Here is a 19,456-nt window from a genome sequence, read left to right on the forward strand (position 1 = left end):
AAAAGCAGTCTGAAATTTTTTTAATTCTGCGTATGATGCATCCACACGTGCTTTAACTGTATTCAATTCTGAACTTATACTAGCATTCATTTGAACCATCTCATTCATTAGAAGTTTAACTGCATTTAATTGTATACACTGTAGATCAGAAAAGCTCAGCCCTGCTCTCTCTGACGTAGTGGCAGAACAAGGTAACTGCAGCTCCTGCGACAACTCAACGGAAGGCATTTTAAAAGTTTTATTACTGGTCTGGACTCCCAACGACAGCACCCCGACTTCTTCAGGGGGTTGCCGCTGGTCTCCCTCTGCATCTCGTTATTTTTTCATGAAATCACGAAGGTAAGCAATTTCTTCAGATTGAAGTGCTTCCTGATGCATTTCCAACAATGGAGTCGTCTTCCTGTGTGCTCCCGCCGTTGAAATTGAAAGGCTTTCCAAATCGGGATCCACTTCTTGGGAACTCGCATCTTCTTCCAGAGAACGGGTAATTCCAGCGCCATCCTTCCCTTGGAGAGTAATAGACATTTCTTTTCCAGCTCCCACAGGCAGTCTTTGAGGTTTAGACACTGAAGAGATTAAGCCTGGGGCTGTGTCAAGCCGTCTAGGCCCCAAATCTTCAGTACTTAGAAAATGCAACTTCTTCTGCTCTTGAGGTTTAATCTTTTTACCATTAGTGGCCATAATAATTCCTTGATACTTTAATCTAAAATTTAAAAAGTTTAAATTTGAAAACAAAGAGTTAAAAAATGGGTACTTAAAAGTCTGGCCAGAGAGGTCGAGATTACACGTCTAGACTCTATGCCATCTTGCCACGCCCCCCACAATGTAACAGGTTGACAGAAACATTAACAGCTTAAGCAATCTGACAGACCCTGTTCCCATTTGATAAATTGCTGACTGATAGTGATCTGTCAACAGAAAGCATACACTTTGCATCTCCAGTATCAAACTAATGTCTCTCCCTTTGTACCTGGGCAAAAGTTCCTTTTTTCCCTTTGTGAATCTTCAGAACTCAATTAATTCCTGAGATTTCTGATTTAAGTGTGTTAATTAAATCTTGAAACCCATATGCATCAGACATGGACGTCCTTGAGACAAGACCTCCCACACAGAATTTCATCTATTCATAAGATATGAAGTTTCAACACTATTGACTGTACATGTGACTTGGCAGACTGACGTCAATCATTTACATTTCTTAAGACAATGTTTGGTGTAAGCAAGGAATTGTCATATTATTCTTGAAATGAATTCAGAGATATGCTTATCAACTTGCAAGAGATATGATGTCAAAAATAAATACTGTGCTATTTCACTGTGATCTTTCAATGAGATTCAGTATTGACAAGTGTGACATTGTCTACCTGACATCAATATCACTCATTCCCGCTAGCATGACTTAATGTGCTCTATGGTTCTGTGCGTATTTTTCTATTTTGACAGTGCAACTCCATCCACATTTCCTTTCTCCTCAGGAAAGTAGCCAATAATATAGAAAGATTCATCACACCCTGGCTACACTCTCTTCACATTCCTGGCATTGAGAAGAAATTGAAGGGCAATTTCTCTGCCATTTTCTGATTGCTCAACAAACCTCACTAGAAAAATAATGTTGCCAGTTCTTACTAATCTCTGTCTGTAATTCTGTACTCTGCATTGTGTTTTTAACTGCTGTACTTCATATGGGCTGACGAGCTAGACTGCTTGCTAAACAAACTTTCACACTGCGTATTGGTACATGACAATACACTTTAATGTGCCATTGTCTGGCTGCTCAAGAAAATTCCTCAATCTGTGCAGTGATTAATTTGTAACTGATGACCAATAGCTATTTGAAATTCAGAGGTTTGAGATATCATGCAACCTTCCACATGCAGACAGATTTATTGGCCACAACCAATCTGGTGATCTTTTTCATTGGAACTGATTCAATATGTGTGCACCATGCAACAATGTCTTAACATTCCAAAAAGGCCAAGGTAATAATGTTCCAAGTACAAAGATTTACAATTTCATTGATTCCAGCTTCCACCGCATTCCAATTAAAAAACACAATGAGGAAATATTACTTTTTGTCATTGTATTAGTCAACCTAGATGCAAAACTTTGATGTAACCAAGGCAATATGGCAGAAAATGACAGGTCAGCTTTGGTCAAGAAACTGCATGCAAAAGCAGGTGAAAAGAACTAAATTACTGTCAATTTTAATTCAAACATAATTATTTTCTTTGAATAAGCACAGTTACTTACAGTATAAAAGAGGCCAATGCAACATTCCTTTATTCAAAGACATTATTGTTCTATAAGTTCTGTAATTAATAAAGATGGAACTGCTCTGAATTTATCAACTTTGAAGAGAACAAGAGAATAGAATAAACAAGAACAAGGATAAGCCGTACATTTCATCAATCAAGTCTTCTATCCCAATCAATATATCATGCCTGGACTTCAATGTTAACTCCACATTCCTGTCAATTCCTGCATCCACTGATACTCCAGCCTAAATATCTACTGATTTCAGCTTTAAGTACACTTGAGGGCTGAGCATTTAATGCGCAAGAAACCTTCAAAGATTCACATTCTCTGACTCAAAACAGGCAATTCCCTATCCTGAGAAGATGTTCCTTCCCAAATGTAATGGAAGACTCCAACCGTGTTTCTTACTTTTGCAGCCTTTCCTTCTGCAAGGCTGAGAACCTGCTTGTGTTTTAGAATCAGCAGACATAAGCTAAATTCCACCGAGGGGCCAGAGATGCTGTTATCTGACGAAAGGACATCTGTGTACCAAGAACATTTAATCTTCCTGCTTGTTTTGGTCACAGACTGTCAGAGGCCTAGCCTTGATGCAAAATAAACCATTGTATTCAAAGTGATAAGCTGAAAATTATGTTATTCGATAGAAGCCTAGCATGCTAGCTTGCTCGCTTATCTTTCTTGCTGTGCTGGGAATAGGTGCTTGGGTAAGCAGTTTTTGGGTAATATAAGCCATGGTCCCGCTGCTGAAGAGAGAGATTCTCCGAGAGGTGGCAACATCTCTCAGCAAGAAGAACTTCTAGAGCCCAGCCAACATCCCGGTCGGGGGAGGTGGAGAAGCTGCGACCTGCGCCCTGACAACCTACTACAAGTGTGCAGTCGCTTCGGCAGCTGGGACCAGTCCAGGCATTGATAAGTATAGTTGGGAAGAGCTAGCATATTGTAGTTTGAAATCAGCTTTTGAATTTGTAATAAACATTTGTATAAACTGAACTGCTCTCGGTGCATCGAGTTCTCCCAGATTTCCCACATCTTGTAATCGGCGCATTCTACTGCCCTAGTTGCCATCCTATTGCATACAGTACTCTATTACTATGCCAAGATCTTACCTGTAGTACATCCTCAGCCTCTCGAGCCAAAGCTCAAACAATTAACTCACACATTGGCTGCTCCGCAGCCGGTGTGGACCCTTCATCCTCTGAGCCCAGCACAGGTGCCGCCATTTTGGGCAAGTGTCTCCATGGTTGCAGGATGTTAAAATAACATCTCTGGTGCCTCTAACTGGCAGCTTAAAGTCTGTATGAAATCATCGCCCTCATGACCAGAGCAGGATCGACTCTTCACATTCCTACATCCACAACAGTGACGGTGCTGTCGTTACAGCAGGGCCACCATTTTTTGCTTGCCCTTAAGTGTATATTAAATGCTTTCAGATCTTCCTTAATCTTGACTGTCAATCATATTTTGTGCCCCCCCTCTATGCATTTTTTTTTAATATAAAAGTGTTTCCCCTTTCTGTACTATTGAGGAGCCTCCACTGTTCTCTACACCTGCAATATACTTGCTTTGTTTTCTTTATCTGGCCCCTCAGCATCCCTTGAAACTCAGGATCCTTTGGACTTGTATCAGTCTGGAGGTAAAATGAGGAGTAGATAATGCAGCTCCATGGCTAAAAACTTCACCCAGGGTCAAGCATGACAATAAGGTTCCAAGTATTTCACCCCATTATTAAAGGCTAAAGTATGTGAATTTTGTTCAGTGTGAGTACTGTATCATATTTTTGTCTTTAAAACTGTTTCTTCTTAATGCAGGTGTATTGGTTAGGCATTGTAAGAGTGAATCTCAAGCAACTGGAAATACAACGACCTTTCAGGTAGACCTTCCAAGGGCAGCGGGAGGAGCAGATCTCAACTTGAGGACTCACCTTTCAGGTGGCAACGCTAAAAGGCTGCTTGCAGCATTGTCTGGTGCTCCTGAAAGGGTCTGTTCACTTCCACAGGCGCTTCCTGATCTGATGGAGGCAGCACAACTGGTGTTGCCACCCGTCATAAATATGGGCATAGCAATGGGCGTTTTCCCTGCCCATAATACCCCACGCAAGTGGAACCGCTTTGTGTTTCCCACACAATTCCAGCTGCGTGGGGGATTACGGGTAGGGAAGACCGCCATTGCTATGCTGCGTTTTGAGCTGCAGAGAGCGGCCCCGGTGCAGGAGCGGACAGCCGGGCTGTGACAGCCCACACCGGCCGCTCCCTGACGTCCCCCACTGGCCGCCCCTGCCCCGATGACCCCCCCACCCCAATGTGGCAGGTCTGTCAGCCAGGCAGGCGGGCTGGGGGTGGGGCCGTCAGGCAGCGGGGGGTGGGGCTGTCAGGCAGCGGGGGGTGGGGCTGTCAGGCAGCGGGGGGTGGGGTCGCTGGCTGATGGAGTCATCAGTCCACCCCAAGGTAGCTGCTTACAGCGGCTGCACATTCAGGAGTGTTGGCGGAACATGGCGCTCTACCCATTATCCCTCCCTGAGGAGGGTTGGCGTCAGCGCCTCGGAGGTGCTTCTGCTGCATGTCTTTAGCTGCAAGGTGGGAGGGAAGATTATGCAGCTTTACACTGGGGTGATCAGCCACCTGAAAGGGCCTACACTTATCCAGCCAATCCCAATACGTGGTGGATAGCAAGGGTTTTAACAAGAGTACAACCTTTGTAACTCTGCATCTTTGGCACCATTCAACTTGTTTACATCTCCAAATATGTAATATGATTCCCCTGGAACCCAGGTTCCATTTCACTTGGAATGGGAATATCTCCACTTTCTGTGTACTACCAGATAGTCCAACACTTCCTTTCTATCTTTCCTTTTAATACAACAAATATCCTGGCAACTTCATTTACCACAGCAAATTGAAAGACTCCAACATTCATTTCTCACAAAACTCCTAACACCAGAAACAATTTTTAAAAAAAATTTAATTGTACTATTAACTCAAAATGGAATAGAGCGTTACAAGAAGATTATTGTGATATACCATGGTTCATGGACGTCATCTACAAAGTGTAATTGTTTAATTCTCAGTGCACGATTCTCAATACTGACTGGTTTTGTCTGAGGACATTGTTGATCATTAAAAGTTAAAACATTACTAGATCATTAATGCTCATTTTCTTTCAATGTTTGCATCATTAATAAAATGCCATAGTATAAACAGCAAAGGAAATACCCTTTATTCCAGTGCCATTTGCAGAAAATATTCTGTAACATTTGTAGAGCATCTCATTTTCTCAAATAATGTATTAAGTAATATACTACCATGGTCCTATACTATGGACCATTAGTTGAATGTGCTAAATTCAACATTAAATGAGCATCATAAATTTTTATAGTCTATTTATTTCAACTAATTTTTTTACAAAAACTGACTGTGCCTATAAATATCTGTAAAGCCATTCAGAAATCATTCATAGTGGTGTCAAAAAGATGCAACATATCATCTTAGTAATTGGAAATATTCTATCAAAATTCTTTAGATAGACTCCTCAGTTGGATTCTGTGCACCAAAATAGAATGAATTAGGCCAAGAAGAAATAGGCACATGCTGCAATTTAGAAATTAGGATTAAGTAAGAATTACTTTGTAGCTCATAAATTACTTCAAATACTCACACTTTAACATCGACCATACAGTCATTGAGTGTATTCAAGAATGAGGTTTCTGTACACTAAGGAAATCAAGAGCTAAGTGGATCAGGCAAGAAATCGGACTGGAAGTGCAGGGTCAACACAGAGTCTATGGCCTGAAACTGCTTCTACACCCAATGTCTTTTATTGCTCAAGTCAGTCATTATTGAGATTTACGGAATTTGATTCATTTCAATCCAGAGTTAAATTGGGTAGTCTTAAATCCATTATTAAGGGCTTCCCAACAGGTTCCAATGGTAAAATGGAAAGCTCCTGTTAAGACTATTAAGGTTATCACACTGTCCAGAGAATTAATATTACTACAGTCACAAAAACAAATTCATACTGAGTAATTAGCAAATGCAATACCTCAGCTGTAAATTAAATGAATCCTGCAAGAGAGGGTACCTCATGTAAAGTGCTATATATTCTCATTGATACACCTCCCAAAAGCCAGCCTTAGAATGGCACTGGCATTCAGTGCATGGTATTGGGAGATAAAATGGTCAAAGTACATCACACACTGTTACAACTGTACCTCAGCCCATCATCCATTGATTGCACAGGCAATAGATCTTTGATAATACAAATGCAGCCAAATTGAGGTCAACCACCAAGAAACTCTCTGCATGCATCTTTAGATATATGCTCAGTGATCCACTGATAGAAAGTAAGGTCCAACTTTCCAAGGGAATAGTAATAACATCTATTTCCTTCAATTACCATTAAGTTTCTACATAAATTACAATTTCAATAGATTACATGATCACGAACAACTTTCAACTGAACCAGAAATGCAATGAAGTTGATATAACTTTTCATGTTCTATTAACCTTGACTGAACTTCAGAAGTAAATATGACTCTCAGATCCAATACAGATTTTCATACTCCGTCATCCATACCATTCTGCATTGTGTGTACAATAAGACTCTATAAATGAGAGATTTTAATTGCCAACAGAACAAGTAAATAACTAAGAACACATTAAAAATTAGATGTAAAAATAAACGTTTAATTTAATGCTCATAAATGTTTCTTTTCATCACAATTTCTGCCAAGAATATATCTGGGTTTTTTTTTAAATCATACTAATAGCATGCAAGAATAATTTGGCCCTTAATTTGAAATGATTAGAACCACTTACTTTAGAATTAGCATTGATCAAGATTGATCAAGGCACATTTGTGTGTTATTTAAAAATGTTCCTGGCATCATACACGCACATCCCCAGTTGCAGCAGCATAAATTAGGGTCTTTGGGTTTCTCCGCACTGCTTTTGTTGTTCATTCCATTCAGCTCAAGTGCATCGCACTATTTTATAGCTTTGTGATTGAAAGAGGTAGTGCTGACATCAAGCATTGGTGGCTCCTCAGACACCATCCAAAAACTTCATGCTTGCTGCAATTTAAAATCAATGTATTTCCCCTACATTTATATATTTTTATACAACAAGGGCATCAATCATCATAGAACAGTACAGCTTAGTTCAGGCCCTCTGTTCCATGTTGTGCTGACCCATATAAATTTGCTCTGGATAAGTGGGTTTTCCGGTTGCCTGAGACTCATCCTTACAATGCCTAACTAATAAATATGCATTAGAAAGAACAATTTAAAAGACAAAAGTACTACACTGTACTTACACTGAACAAATTTCAATTGCGTGAATATATAAAGCTTAAAACATTTTCCTTTATTTTTCAGTCACATTCTTTGAAAACATTTAATCGTCGCTGCATCTGCAAATTCCTCCCCCTCTCAGAACCACCCGAAAGACAAACAATAACATTATAGATAAGTAATCCCTCCTTCCCCACGTTTACAGATAAAGCATCTGACCGGGGTGACTCTTACTAAGCAGGGATAAGGAGACACTAAGAGAGCCACCCCAACAGAGAGTGGCATCAACCAGCTCTTCATCCTGGGTGATGCCTTTTGATTCAAACACAACTTTATTCAAACAGCTGCCATGAGCAAAGCACAACCAAGGCCCTCTGCTGGCTGAATATGTGTTACTTCAGAGAATATTTACTTTTATAATTTTAAACTTTTATTCATCTTTTTAATATTATTCATTTTCCTCAATTTTTTTGCCACTTGCTCGAGGTTGCCAGTTGCTTGAATTCCAGGTAACAGGAATAATAAAGAAGTAAAATGGAAGTAATAATAAATGGGCACAAATGGTGGGTGAAGGATCAGGCCAGGAGGCACATATATATCCATTAAAGAAGGACCTTTATCCCCCCCCAAAGGATCATTTAGAAACTTTGCATCCTATCTCGACTTGTTTGATAAATGACAGATTCGCAAGTTTTGTGACCTATGAGGAAAGACCGGAGATCATATTATTCATCTTCCCTGCACTGTCTATCAATGTCAATGTTCCATTGACTGAATCCAGGCCCTTTTACATTTTGAAATCCCTGTATCTTCCTTGCATGTAAGAATGTGTGTGGCTGCCCTCTGTGAGGCATAGGCACTGTGACCAAGGCTGAGGCCTTAACGAGAACAATGCCCAGCAATGTGTCTGCTGGTGCATGCAACATTGCACGAAGTGACTTCAGGAATCCCATATGTCCAAGTACAGTACAAATTCTGGCTACAAAGCATGATGAATTTCCATTAAAAAACAATTTTACTATTTTCTGTGGGGAGACTGAAGGGCACTATTTATCACCAGGATGTATACTGGGAATTAAATGCTTAAGTTACGAGAGGAGCCTGAATCGGCTGGGCTTGTTTACCTCTTAACAGAGGACAACGAGAACAGTCCTGATTAAAATTAGAAAATTCTGAGGGACGAAGGGGAGATCGCAGGAATCTTTTCCACATTGCAGAGAAGCGTAAAAGTAGTTATGGAATGGGTGCAGGTCAGTGGGACTAGCGGAATGATGTTTCAGCACAGATTAAAGGGCCAAATGGCCTGTTTTCTGTGCTATAGCATTCTATGGTTCTAAGAGATGCATAAAATCAGAAGGCACAGGTTTAAGATAGGAAACAGGCAGTTGAGAGGGGATCTCAGAAGAATCTTTTCACTTGTGTGGAGTTAGAATCAGGAACCCTTTGCCTGTGAAACTGGTATACTGAGACACTCACAACAATTAATAAAGATGTGAAAAAGCAATGAATTGCCACGGTATAGCTGGCAAAAACCAGTACTGGAAAATGAGATTAGTATAAATAAGTATTCAATAGTCGGATTCAACCTGCTAACGTAAAGATCCTTTTTCTATACTGTATGCCGAGGATTCTGTATATTGTATAATGTTTAGTGTTCAAACACAGGTGAAATACAATTTCTAGGCAATAATATTTCTATCTAATTGTGTCTTCTTAAATTAGTTACCGGCAAGAAGCAGACTCAGTTTGAATTCAATTATATGAATCTATATTTCTAACAAAATGGTTGTATCTCTAAACTATGAGACCTGAACTTAGCAAAGTCAACTGAAGGTCAACTGAGAGCAGACAGATGAATTTAAAGCAACAGCTCGCTTATAATAATACATCATATGGGCATTATTCTGTTGAAATTTTTTAAAACTATTTTTTCAAAATTTCAACAAATCTCCACCAGATTTCTATCAAGTAAAAAATGTACAAACTGGGAGTGCAACAAATCAGACACAAATTCAAAAACACAACAGATTGATCAGCTTTAAAAAAAAGAGTTAATACTTCAGCATTAACTGTCCTATAAAGGCAGCTCTTCCTTAATAACTGAGCAGCAGCAGAATCTTAGACAAACAGAAGTCACATCAGAGTTTGGATAAACCAATGTTAGAATCATGTCATAAGATTGCTAAAGACCAGGTTTCACTGACTCACCTTTCCTTTCTGTCCTACGCAGATGGAAAACACATACTCCAAGTGGAAAACGATTCCAAAGGATCGGTGTTTAACCATTTCTGTCAGCTGGATACGGCTTCTGAGAATCAGAGACTTCTTCAGCAAACTGCAGGTCAGACAAAAAACAAAAGGGAAAATTGTGTTATGTGATCCAGCCACTCAAAGATGTGTGGCTTGTAGTTCACACTAAATTATGGCCAAAACTAGATCACAATGGGTCCTGCTAATTCCTCTATTAATGTCAACTCTTGCACATAAAGGAAGTTACGAAGACCAGATACCCAAAATCATCAAGCTAATATTTGAAAAGAAGGCAAGCTACTTTACCATAAAGGGTGTTCTGAAGGCAACTCACAAGTGCAACGATCTTCTATTTTGTTGAGTATCATGTGAATTTCATCTCAGAACATCATCGCCCATAGAAGGAGGAACATGAGGAAGTGTGACTGAATGAGGAGAAGGAGCTAGAAGAGCAAGAAAAGCAACAGGGAAGTCTGGAGTAAGATGATAAGGAGGGAAATTATGAAGATCATGGTGCGTCATTTCACTTAATGCTCTTCAGTGCATCTTGGAGATCGACACCATGAACTTATTGGGTCAGAGAATCATGTATACCAGGAAGGCATACCAGATATTAGCAGACTCCAGTTTGGGTAGCAGACATAGGAGGTTTGTTGTGGGGGTTCATTGGATGGGGTATGTCTGCTGCAGGAGCTCACCGAAGATCAGAAGGCCTTTGAAGACTTGGATGAAGGACAAGCCTGGGATGCATTTACAGCAGGGTTGATATGGATGCACAATCAGATGACAGAAGGATTGTCAAGTCAATCCAGCTGAATGTGCCATCACCTTGGCCACATTGGGGGTGATACACATGAGCAAAGGGGTGTTACTTGAAGTCTATGCTAAGTCCCAACTTAGCAATTCTGACTTCCCTGCATCCTACAAATTATTCTCTTCCCTCTGCCCATCAACTACACCTTGATTCTTTTTGTTACTAATCCAAAGGGAAAATTTACAGGGGCCAAGAGATCATCAAGATCAGGATGTTCAAGGAATTTCAGACACAGGGAGAGCACGGTGTCCAAGGACTGAAACTAAATCCCTGGAGTTAAGTCAGCAATATTCACTGCTGCGCCACCTTGCTGCCTTCTGTGCTCCTGTGAAGCAGATCAACTCAGACATCTCTCATCGAGAGCAGAGTTCCTGCTCAGATTGTGCAGAGAAATAACTCCAAAGAGAAGAGTGAAGGCAATCGGACCAGACACCAGTTGTTTGAGGTCTGTCAGCGAGATGGAGTGATCTAAATGCCAGCAGATCATTGTTCTGTGGGGGTCACTTCATGTGTTGGCTCAGCTCTCAGGCAGCAGGTCATCCATGCCTCAAGCCAGTCAATTCAATTGGGTGACAGTTAAAGTCAGCCCATCAAGGGTAAGAGACACTTTTGGGGGTGGGATGGGGTCATCAAAAACACCGATGTAGACTCAAAGGAATCTGAGGCAGTCTTCCAGGAGACCGACTGCAGATCAGCAATCTTGTGTGAGAACAGCAAAACTTGAAAAAGAGTAATTTGGGCATATACTTTTTCAAGATAAATATGATTTTCCATTCATATATCATTTGATTTAGCTATATCACAAAGTATTTTCAAATGAGTGAGCACTGTTGCAATCCCTTCTCTTTTAGAGCAAATAGAATAATTCTTCAGATGTGAGTCACATGGCCTCACCTGGAAAGTTTACCACGTGCCACAGGTATATTAAGTTTTTTTTAAAAAAAAGCTAATTACAGCTCAACACGGAGTTATATCTTCATGTCAAAAACTGTAATTTCACAGCAGTGGGCTACATGATCATGAAATATTTATACCATGATTTTATGGCAATTGTTTCAGTTGACTGCAACCACAACAATCTCCGTCCATTCTACAATCCAAAGGGGATGACTATCTTGCAATTGTAATCCTGTTTATTCGATTATCACAACAGTTATTATGACAACCTACGAAAGAGGCAGCATATACTGGAACAGCCGTCTCATAGCTGTAAGGTAAAACATCATGAGATGGGAATGTGTAAGGAGTTACCCTGTGCAGGGCTGTAACAAGAAGGGGAGGTGTCCTTGTACTCCTGTTAGGTAAAACATCATGAGATGGGAATGTGCAGGGCTGTAACAAGATGTGAATGCATCCTTGTACTTACAAGATAAGAGAGACATTGATGGATTGAGAGGCAGGAAGCTAGCAGGGAAAGGATAGCAACAGTTTTAGTCATTGGACAAGTAATGATATGATGATGTTCTAAGCATGTATCCAAGGGTATAAAAAATCACCATTTTGCTGATAACGGCAGAATGCATTCTCCGACTAACATGGTTAGTCGCAAGTGTTACAATCCGGTAATAAAGAACAAAGAACCCTGATTTCGACTCAGTCTGGTGTTTGTCTCACTCATTCATGAACAAAGCAGACCTAACATAGCACAGGGGAGATCAGAACTGAACTACCTAATTTTTGGGTGCTCTCCCTCGGACTTGCTTGGGATTACCCTCCAGTACTCCACTTTCAGGTTTTAACTTTACTGATCATGTAGTCCACTGCTGTGAAATTACAGATTTGTAGGGCTCTAGCCCAGAACGCCGATTATGTTTTTTTTTTAAACCTTTGCGACAAAAAGGGCACTACTTAACCAGCTGAGTTTCTCCAGCTTTGTGTTTTCACTTTACGTTGACTGTCACATTACACTTGGCAAGCCTGTCAATACTAACATTTTCTGAGGAACTGCTTTTCCCAGAGGGTGGTGAATATGTGGAATTCGCTGGCCCATCGAAGCTACCACAGTAAGTGTATTTAAGACAAAATAGGATAGATTTTTACATCGTTGGGGAATTAAGGGATCTGGGGAAAAGGCAGGTCAGAGGAGATGAAGCCCATCGTCGGATCAGCCATGATCTCATGGGCCGGACGGCCAACTCCTGCTCCTATTTCTTATGTTCTTATTCATACAGTCATACAAAGTGGCAGAGCAAGAGCATAGTTACAGAGCATAGGCTTACAATGCGAAAGATCAATTAGACAATAGCTAGGGCAGCATGAGAGCACTGCTGAGGGTTTCAATCAGCAGCCTTATGGCTGCAGGGAATAAACTGACTAAGATTCAATTCATTGTCATCCACACATTATTTGCTTTGTTTGCCCTGCAAAGGTAAACAAAGAGTAGCCACATAACCTGGCCCTATTATTAAAATAGGAAAGAGAAGTGACAATCCCTTCAGAGACATCAAGTGCCAAGGATCTCACACTATGCCACTGCCTCCTGTCATAACCTCCATAGCAGCACAGCAGGTTGTCCAGCAGTGAACCCAGGCTCTGGGTAATAAGCACATGTCTTCAAACCCTGGTTCCTAATCCCTGAAGTGTTAAGGAGTCATTGATGCCCAAGGCCTTGCAGGAGCCTTCTCGCCATCACATCTACACAAATCCAAGTCCCAATTTCTCATTTTCAGAAGCTGGAGCCTGCCATAGCAATAGCATTTAGCCGTGTGCACTCTGTACTGCAAACCAGCAGTACCAACAGAAGCCTCCCTGTCTCGGCCCTGGTCCATAGATATGGTTTTCCTTCTGTTTTGGGCTTTTTTCAATACTCCTCCTTCTACTTCGGGCTGGTCCAGAAGAAGGGCAGCACAGCTGGAGAAGCAGTGAGTGCAATGCTTTACAGAGCCAGTAATTGGGTCCAGACCAGGGTTAGAATCCTGCACTGTCTGTAAGGGGTTTGTTCGTTCTCCCCACGTCTGTGTGGGTTTTCTTTGGGAGCTCTGGTTTCCTCCCTTCAAAATGTATTGGGGTGTAGGTTAATGGGGAGTAAAATGGGTGGCACAGATTCGTAAGGCCAAATTGACCTGTTAAATTTATGTCCTTTCTTTTAATTGGATCATGAGATTCAGGGTGAGCTAGCCAATTGGATACACAATGATATTAGGCATCTGGAGGGTTATTTTATTCCCCCAGATTGGAGGCCTGTAACCAGCTGCAGCAATGAATGTTGGATTCATTGTTATTTATCATCTATATTAATGATTTGACCTAGAATACAGTTTGGATAGATAGCAGGTTTGCAGATGACACCAGAAACTGTGGCACAGTGGACAGTTAAGGTGATTTAAAATTAAAATAGGATTTAGGTCAATTGGGAAGTAGGCCACAGAATGGCAGGTGGATAAATGCCAAGTGTAACATTAGACCACGGCAGAAACTATATAGTAAATGGCAGGGCCTTAGTGAGTGTTGTAGAACAGAGAGACAGGCGATATAAGCAAGTGGCAATGAGGTAGACAGGTCAGGTAAAAAGGCATTTAGCACACTTGCCTACATCAGCCAGGATATAACAGCTGGGGTGTCATGCTGCAGCTGGACAATGGGATTGCATTTGGTAGATTGGGTGCTGCTTTGATCATCTAGTTGGAGGAGGATGTCATTCAAATGGAAAGGGTGCAGAAAAGATTTATTAAGATATTACTGATTTGAAGGGCTTGAGCTATACTGAGAAACTGGATAGACTGTGGCTTTTTTTTCCCTGGATGACAGAAATTTATAAAATAAAATGAATAGTCACTGTCTTTCATAAGGTGAATAGAGTGAAACACAAAAAGTCTGCAGATGCTGAGATTATAGGAAAAATACTTAGCCAGCCTCACAGCATCCATAGAAGGTTAAGCTACATTACCAACGTTTTGGGCCTGAGCCCTTCTTCAAGGTAAAAGGAAAAAAGCAGGCAGGTATCTTAATTAAAGACAAGAGAGATAGGGGAAAGAATGGGAGGGAGAAAGAATCCAGACCAGCAGTCAAATGGTGTTAATTGGATATGATAAAGAGGAAAGGTGAGAATTGATTGTGGCTCCATGAAAGGAGCCAGAGGGAAAGAGAAAGAGAAAGTGACAGAACTAGAGGGAAGGAGATGGAATAGAAGAAGGGGAAGTGATATTCTTAACGGAAACTAGAGAAGTTGATGTTAATGCCATGATGTTAATGGGTGCACAGAAGAAATGAGGTGTTATTCCTCCAATTTGTGGATAGTCTCAGTCTGACAGTGCATGAGACCATGGACAGACATATCAACATGGGAATGGGACACTGAAATGTGGCCACTGGGAGATGCACGCTTTAGCAGCAGATTGATGTAAAGGAGACCACAATGGGAGCGCAGGATGCTTAAAACTGGAGGTCAAGGGTAAAAGAGAGAGGAGAAAGGATTAAGGGGGACCTGAGAGGCAACTTTTCCCTCAGAGAGGATGGTCAGTATGTGGTAAAAGGTTCCAGTGGAAGCTGTAGAGGTGGGTAGATTTGTAATATTTAAAAGACATTTAGACAGGAAAATGGATAAGAAAGGTTCAAAGGAGTAAGGGCAAATGGGACTACTTATCAAAGTGAACATCGTAAGTTTTCCATGCAAGTACTCCAGCCAGCATAAGTAATGCATTTCACCTTATTTATAATTACCTTTTGGAGGTGTTCCCAGATTTTCCCTGCATTGTCCCTGGCAACAAAACCACAACCTGTGGATTCTGCACATAACACAAGCCATTATGAACACCAACGTGCAGTCTTCGTTCTTGAATAACAACGGTACTTCCATCAGCAACTTGGTCAATCTAATAGGGGTACAAAACAGACTCCTTATTCTCAAACAACAAAGCAAGAAAGTAAATCAAAGAATAAGTGTAAATGCAGCTGACTGGGAGTAGAGATGAACAGTCTTCCATCAGAGAAATTACTGCTACTACTATTCCCTTTTGTAAAGATGCAATGTTATACTTCAGTTGCCTGCAATAAGTATAACACAACAGAAATTTGAACAAAGGTTTGACACATTAAAATACAGGGATACAATTTTCTCAAGACTACATTTTGAATATATTTTAGTTTCCACTGATCAATCAAATGCATGTTCCTTTCAAAGATAATTTTCTAGACCATAAGACAATATTGCCTTCTATAGTTGTATTTTTTTCATACAATTAAATGTTAAGAGGCTAGAAACTAGTTCATACAAACTCCAAACAAATAATTCTGCGATGTTGATAATTATATTTACTGCTACTTGGAAAAAAAATTGCACATAATCAAGAAATTGCATCTATCAATAGCATTACCCTCATTTTTGGGGGAGGTTTCTTGCATTTTCCCAAATGTTGTCAACCTCTTTCAAAGGTTGTGGTGTGCCCGACATTCATTACCTCTTTACCATCATGATACTTTTCTTCATAAGGAAAACCAGACTGTTTTTTTTAAGGGAGAGTAGATCTAGTCAATTGCCTCCTCATGTTATTTGGAAGCTGAAGGGGGGCTGTCGCAGTCGCGCATCTACCTGGACCTGGCACCGCAAGTGTTCGTTTGGAGTAACGCGAGCTGGAGGTGGTGCACATGCTGGCTGCCGTTGATAATGCACAGCAGGCCACGGTGGGTAATGTGCACATGAGGTCAGAGCAAGGAGTTGTGATGATACGCGTGTGAATAGGTGAATGGGTTGGCAAGGTGAGTGGCACGAGGTTCATGCTGGGAGGAGGAAAGGAGACCATTAGAAACAGTTGGAAGAGCGTAATAAAGGAAGGTAGACACCCATTTTATGGGTTAAATAGTGCGTGTTTTCTTTATTTTTGGATATAATATTTAAATTTCACTCCTGCAGAGGTGCTGATGTGCTTTCTTTATGAAGCTATTAGTGTATTGGGTCCAGGAAAGATCCACCAAGATGATGGCTCTCTAGAACTGAATTTTGCTCATCCTCTCCACCACTGATACCACAATAATCACTGGACTGTACACATCTGGTTTGCCTTTCCTGACGTCAACAATCAGGTTTTGGTGACATTGAGCGCAAGCTAATCGTTGGCGCACCATTCAGCCAAGTTTTCCGTATCCCTCCTGTAGGCCGACTCATCCCCTTTCTTCATACAATCCACCACTGTGGTATCATTAGGAAATTTGTAGATGGTGTTTTATTGTTGTACCAAGACATACAGTCGTAGGTGGAAAGTGAGTAGAGCAGGGGGCTAAGAACGCCGCCCTATTGTACTCCAGTACTGATGGAGATTGTGGAGATGCTGTTGAGTCCCAGGTCTTGGAGTTTGCTGATTAGCTTTGAGGGGATGATGGTGTTTAATGTCAAAATGCAGTCGATAAAGACCATCCTGATTAATGCATCTTGACAGTTCAGGGGTTCTTGGGCCTGCTGCAGAGCTCTGGAAGGCCAGGCTGAGTGGAAAAATGATTAAAAGACGGGCAGACTTGATGGGGTGCGTCGTCTATTTCTGCTTCAGTGTTTTGTGGTCAGTTCTTTGACACCCATTAATGCTGCTCCAACGCCAAGTTCCTCCAGCAGATTGTGTTCTCCATTCTCTCACAGTCTAAATGGCAGTGAACATCAGGCGATCTGATCGACGAGTTGCTGTGCAACAGAACTTAATCCTGGAAACTTCACAATATCTTGCACATTCATTTTCTCATCATATTTTCACTTTTAAGCCATGTAAAACAGTCAACATGAAATTATCGTGTAACTGCCTTTTTAGTTTAGCCATGCAAGAGTAATATGTTGATTTAAATTAAACAAATTTCTCTCACAAATCAGCTTTCAGTCTCAACCAGGCATCACAGTAAGAGGTTACTCAGAAAAGACTTAACTTAGGTAAGTTATTGTGTCATCTCGTTGAATGTTGTTGTTCATTGTCCATATAGTCCCTTTACTTTTCAGGGGTAACATGCACTTTGAAGATCAAGTTGCATTGTATCCTAGACTTGCTGACCAAACCAATAAAATTCAGACATGCAAACAAATAAAATGTAAACAAACTGACTGTACAATGCACAGAGGGAAAAAAAAATCAATAAAGTACAAAAATACAAGTCCTTAAATGAGTCCCTGATTGAGTTTTTTTGTTGAGAAGTCCGATCATGTAGGGGTAGCAGCTGTTCCTAAACCTGGTGGTGCGAGTCTTGTGGAACCTACACCTCTTTCCCGACGGTAGCAGGAAAAATAGAGTATGTGCTGGATGGTGCGGATCCTTGATGATGGCTGTTAATTTTTGACAGCAGGTAATAGAGATGTGTCACAAATATTCAACGAGTACTTTGGTGCATCAGCATCAGCCTGTAACAGTGGGGACTCTTTGCTCTGAACCTTATAAAAGTCTTCAAAATAATATACAATAGGTCAATGAAAAACAAAGAAAGGAATGAAAGAGAGTGTGAATGGAGTGAAGATGAAGCAAAGTGAAAGAGGTGCATCAATGATCCTCATCTATGTGGTAAATATGAGCAAGATGAGTTACTTCAAATTCCATTCACATCGGAGAAACGTAAATTTTAAATTTAGACACACAGAGCAGTGACGGGCTCTTTTTGGCCCAGAAGCCGGTCCCGCCCAATTATACTCAATTAATGTACAACTCCCAGTGCATTTTGAAGGGTGGTAGGAAACCGGAGCCCCCATGAAAAACCCATACAGACACAGGAAGAACGTACCAACTCCTTACAGACCACGCAGGGTTCAAACCCCGCTCCTAATCGCTGGTGTTGTAAAGGCATTGGCCTAACAGCTTAACCTGATAAAAGTTGTTTTAATCATCAACACCATTAAACATTCAGAGCAAACAAGAGCAAAGTCTTTTTTAATATTTTATTTAAATATCTGAAGGTGGCAAGGTAACAATCTTATTCTTCCTGATATTCTTCCACTTGCTTTCTTTCATACCCGACCACTTCTCCCATAGTTGTCTCCAGTCCTACACATTATGATTATGCCACACTTGCCCTAATTCTGCCTTTCACACCCTCTTTGTGCTATGTTAGATGCTCTGACTGTGCCACCCTGACCTTGATTCCTACAGACCCTATCACATTCCCAACATCTATTCATTTCTTCACAACTATCCTATTCCAAAGTTATACTGAAACAGCTCAGATTTAGTACTGCTTTGTTCGAGTGAGGCTTTGGTACTTGGACTCTGCTTCCGAGATACAGAATAAAGAGGAAAAATCAGCTGATGGCAAGAAGATCATTGAAACATTTTACTTGATTTAATAAAGTTAGTTTAAATGTTTTAAATTCTGTGTATTTTTGCCTTGTGATTTATTTTTATGTAATTTTAGTTTTGTTTGAGCTTTTCCACAAACAGTTCCTTCAAGTGTTTGTGAATGATACTTTTGGGACAGGCTTGTATTGCACCAAGCCATGCCAATGTGTTGGAAGACCAGCTCCCAGCTAGAAAATGGGTCCTAGATCACAAAAGAGGAAATGATGCAGAAGGGGTGAATTATCCAGCAATATCAGGCAACAAAACACCAGGTCCAATATGTCTCCTAATCTAATCAGCATTATTCAAAATATTTGAAAGGGCATCAGGATGAATCATGATTAGTTCACATTGTGGTAGCACTCCAAACTAATGCTTGGTAATTAAGCATGCCTACAGCTGAGCTGAAGATCACATGGAAGTTGGCCAATCGACCCAATGAGTATGCTCTGGCTTTCCATCATGAGTTGATCCATCCTCCCACTCAGCCCCACTGCCCAGCTTTCTCCCGTCAACCCTTGATGCCCTGGCTAATCAAATACCTGTCAATCTCTGCCTTAAATACAACCAGCAACCTTGCTTCGACAGCCGCCTGTGGCAACATGCTCCATAGACTCA

The 19,456-nt window shown here is 40.9% G+C and overlaps 1 protein-coding gene across 1 annotated transcript in view; it reads right to left on the reverse strand.

The window, feature by feature from the left end:
* The window catches only part of nphp4 (nephronophthisis 4), a 346,370-nt gene that overhangs the window by 191,979 nt on the left and 134,935 nt on the right, over nucleotides 1–19,456 (reverse strand). Inside the window, exons 7-8 of the mRNA XM_069919049.1 lie at nucleotides 15,264–15,415; nucleotides 9,749–9,875 (exon numbers count right to left, since the gene is read on the reverse strand). Coding sequence (XP_069775150.1) covers nucleotides 9,749–9,875; nucleotides 15,264–15,415 — 279 coding nt within the window. The remainder of the gene's footprint in view (nucleotides 1–9,748; nucleotides 9,876–15,263; nucleotides 15,416–19,456) is intronic.

Source organism: Narcine bancroftii, chromosome 2 (assembly GCF_036971445.1).
Source record: "Narcine bancroftii isolate sNarBan1 chromosome 2, sNarBan1.hap1, whole genome shotgun sequence".
Classification (NCBI taxonomy): Eukaryota; Metazoa; Chordata; class Chondrichthyes; order Torpediniformes; family Narcinidae; genus Narcine; species Narcine bancroftii.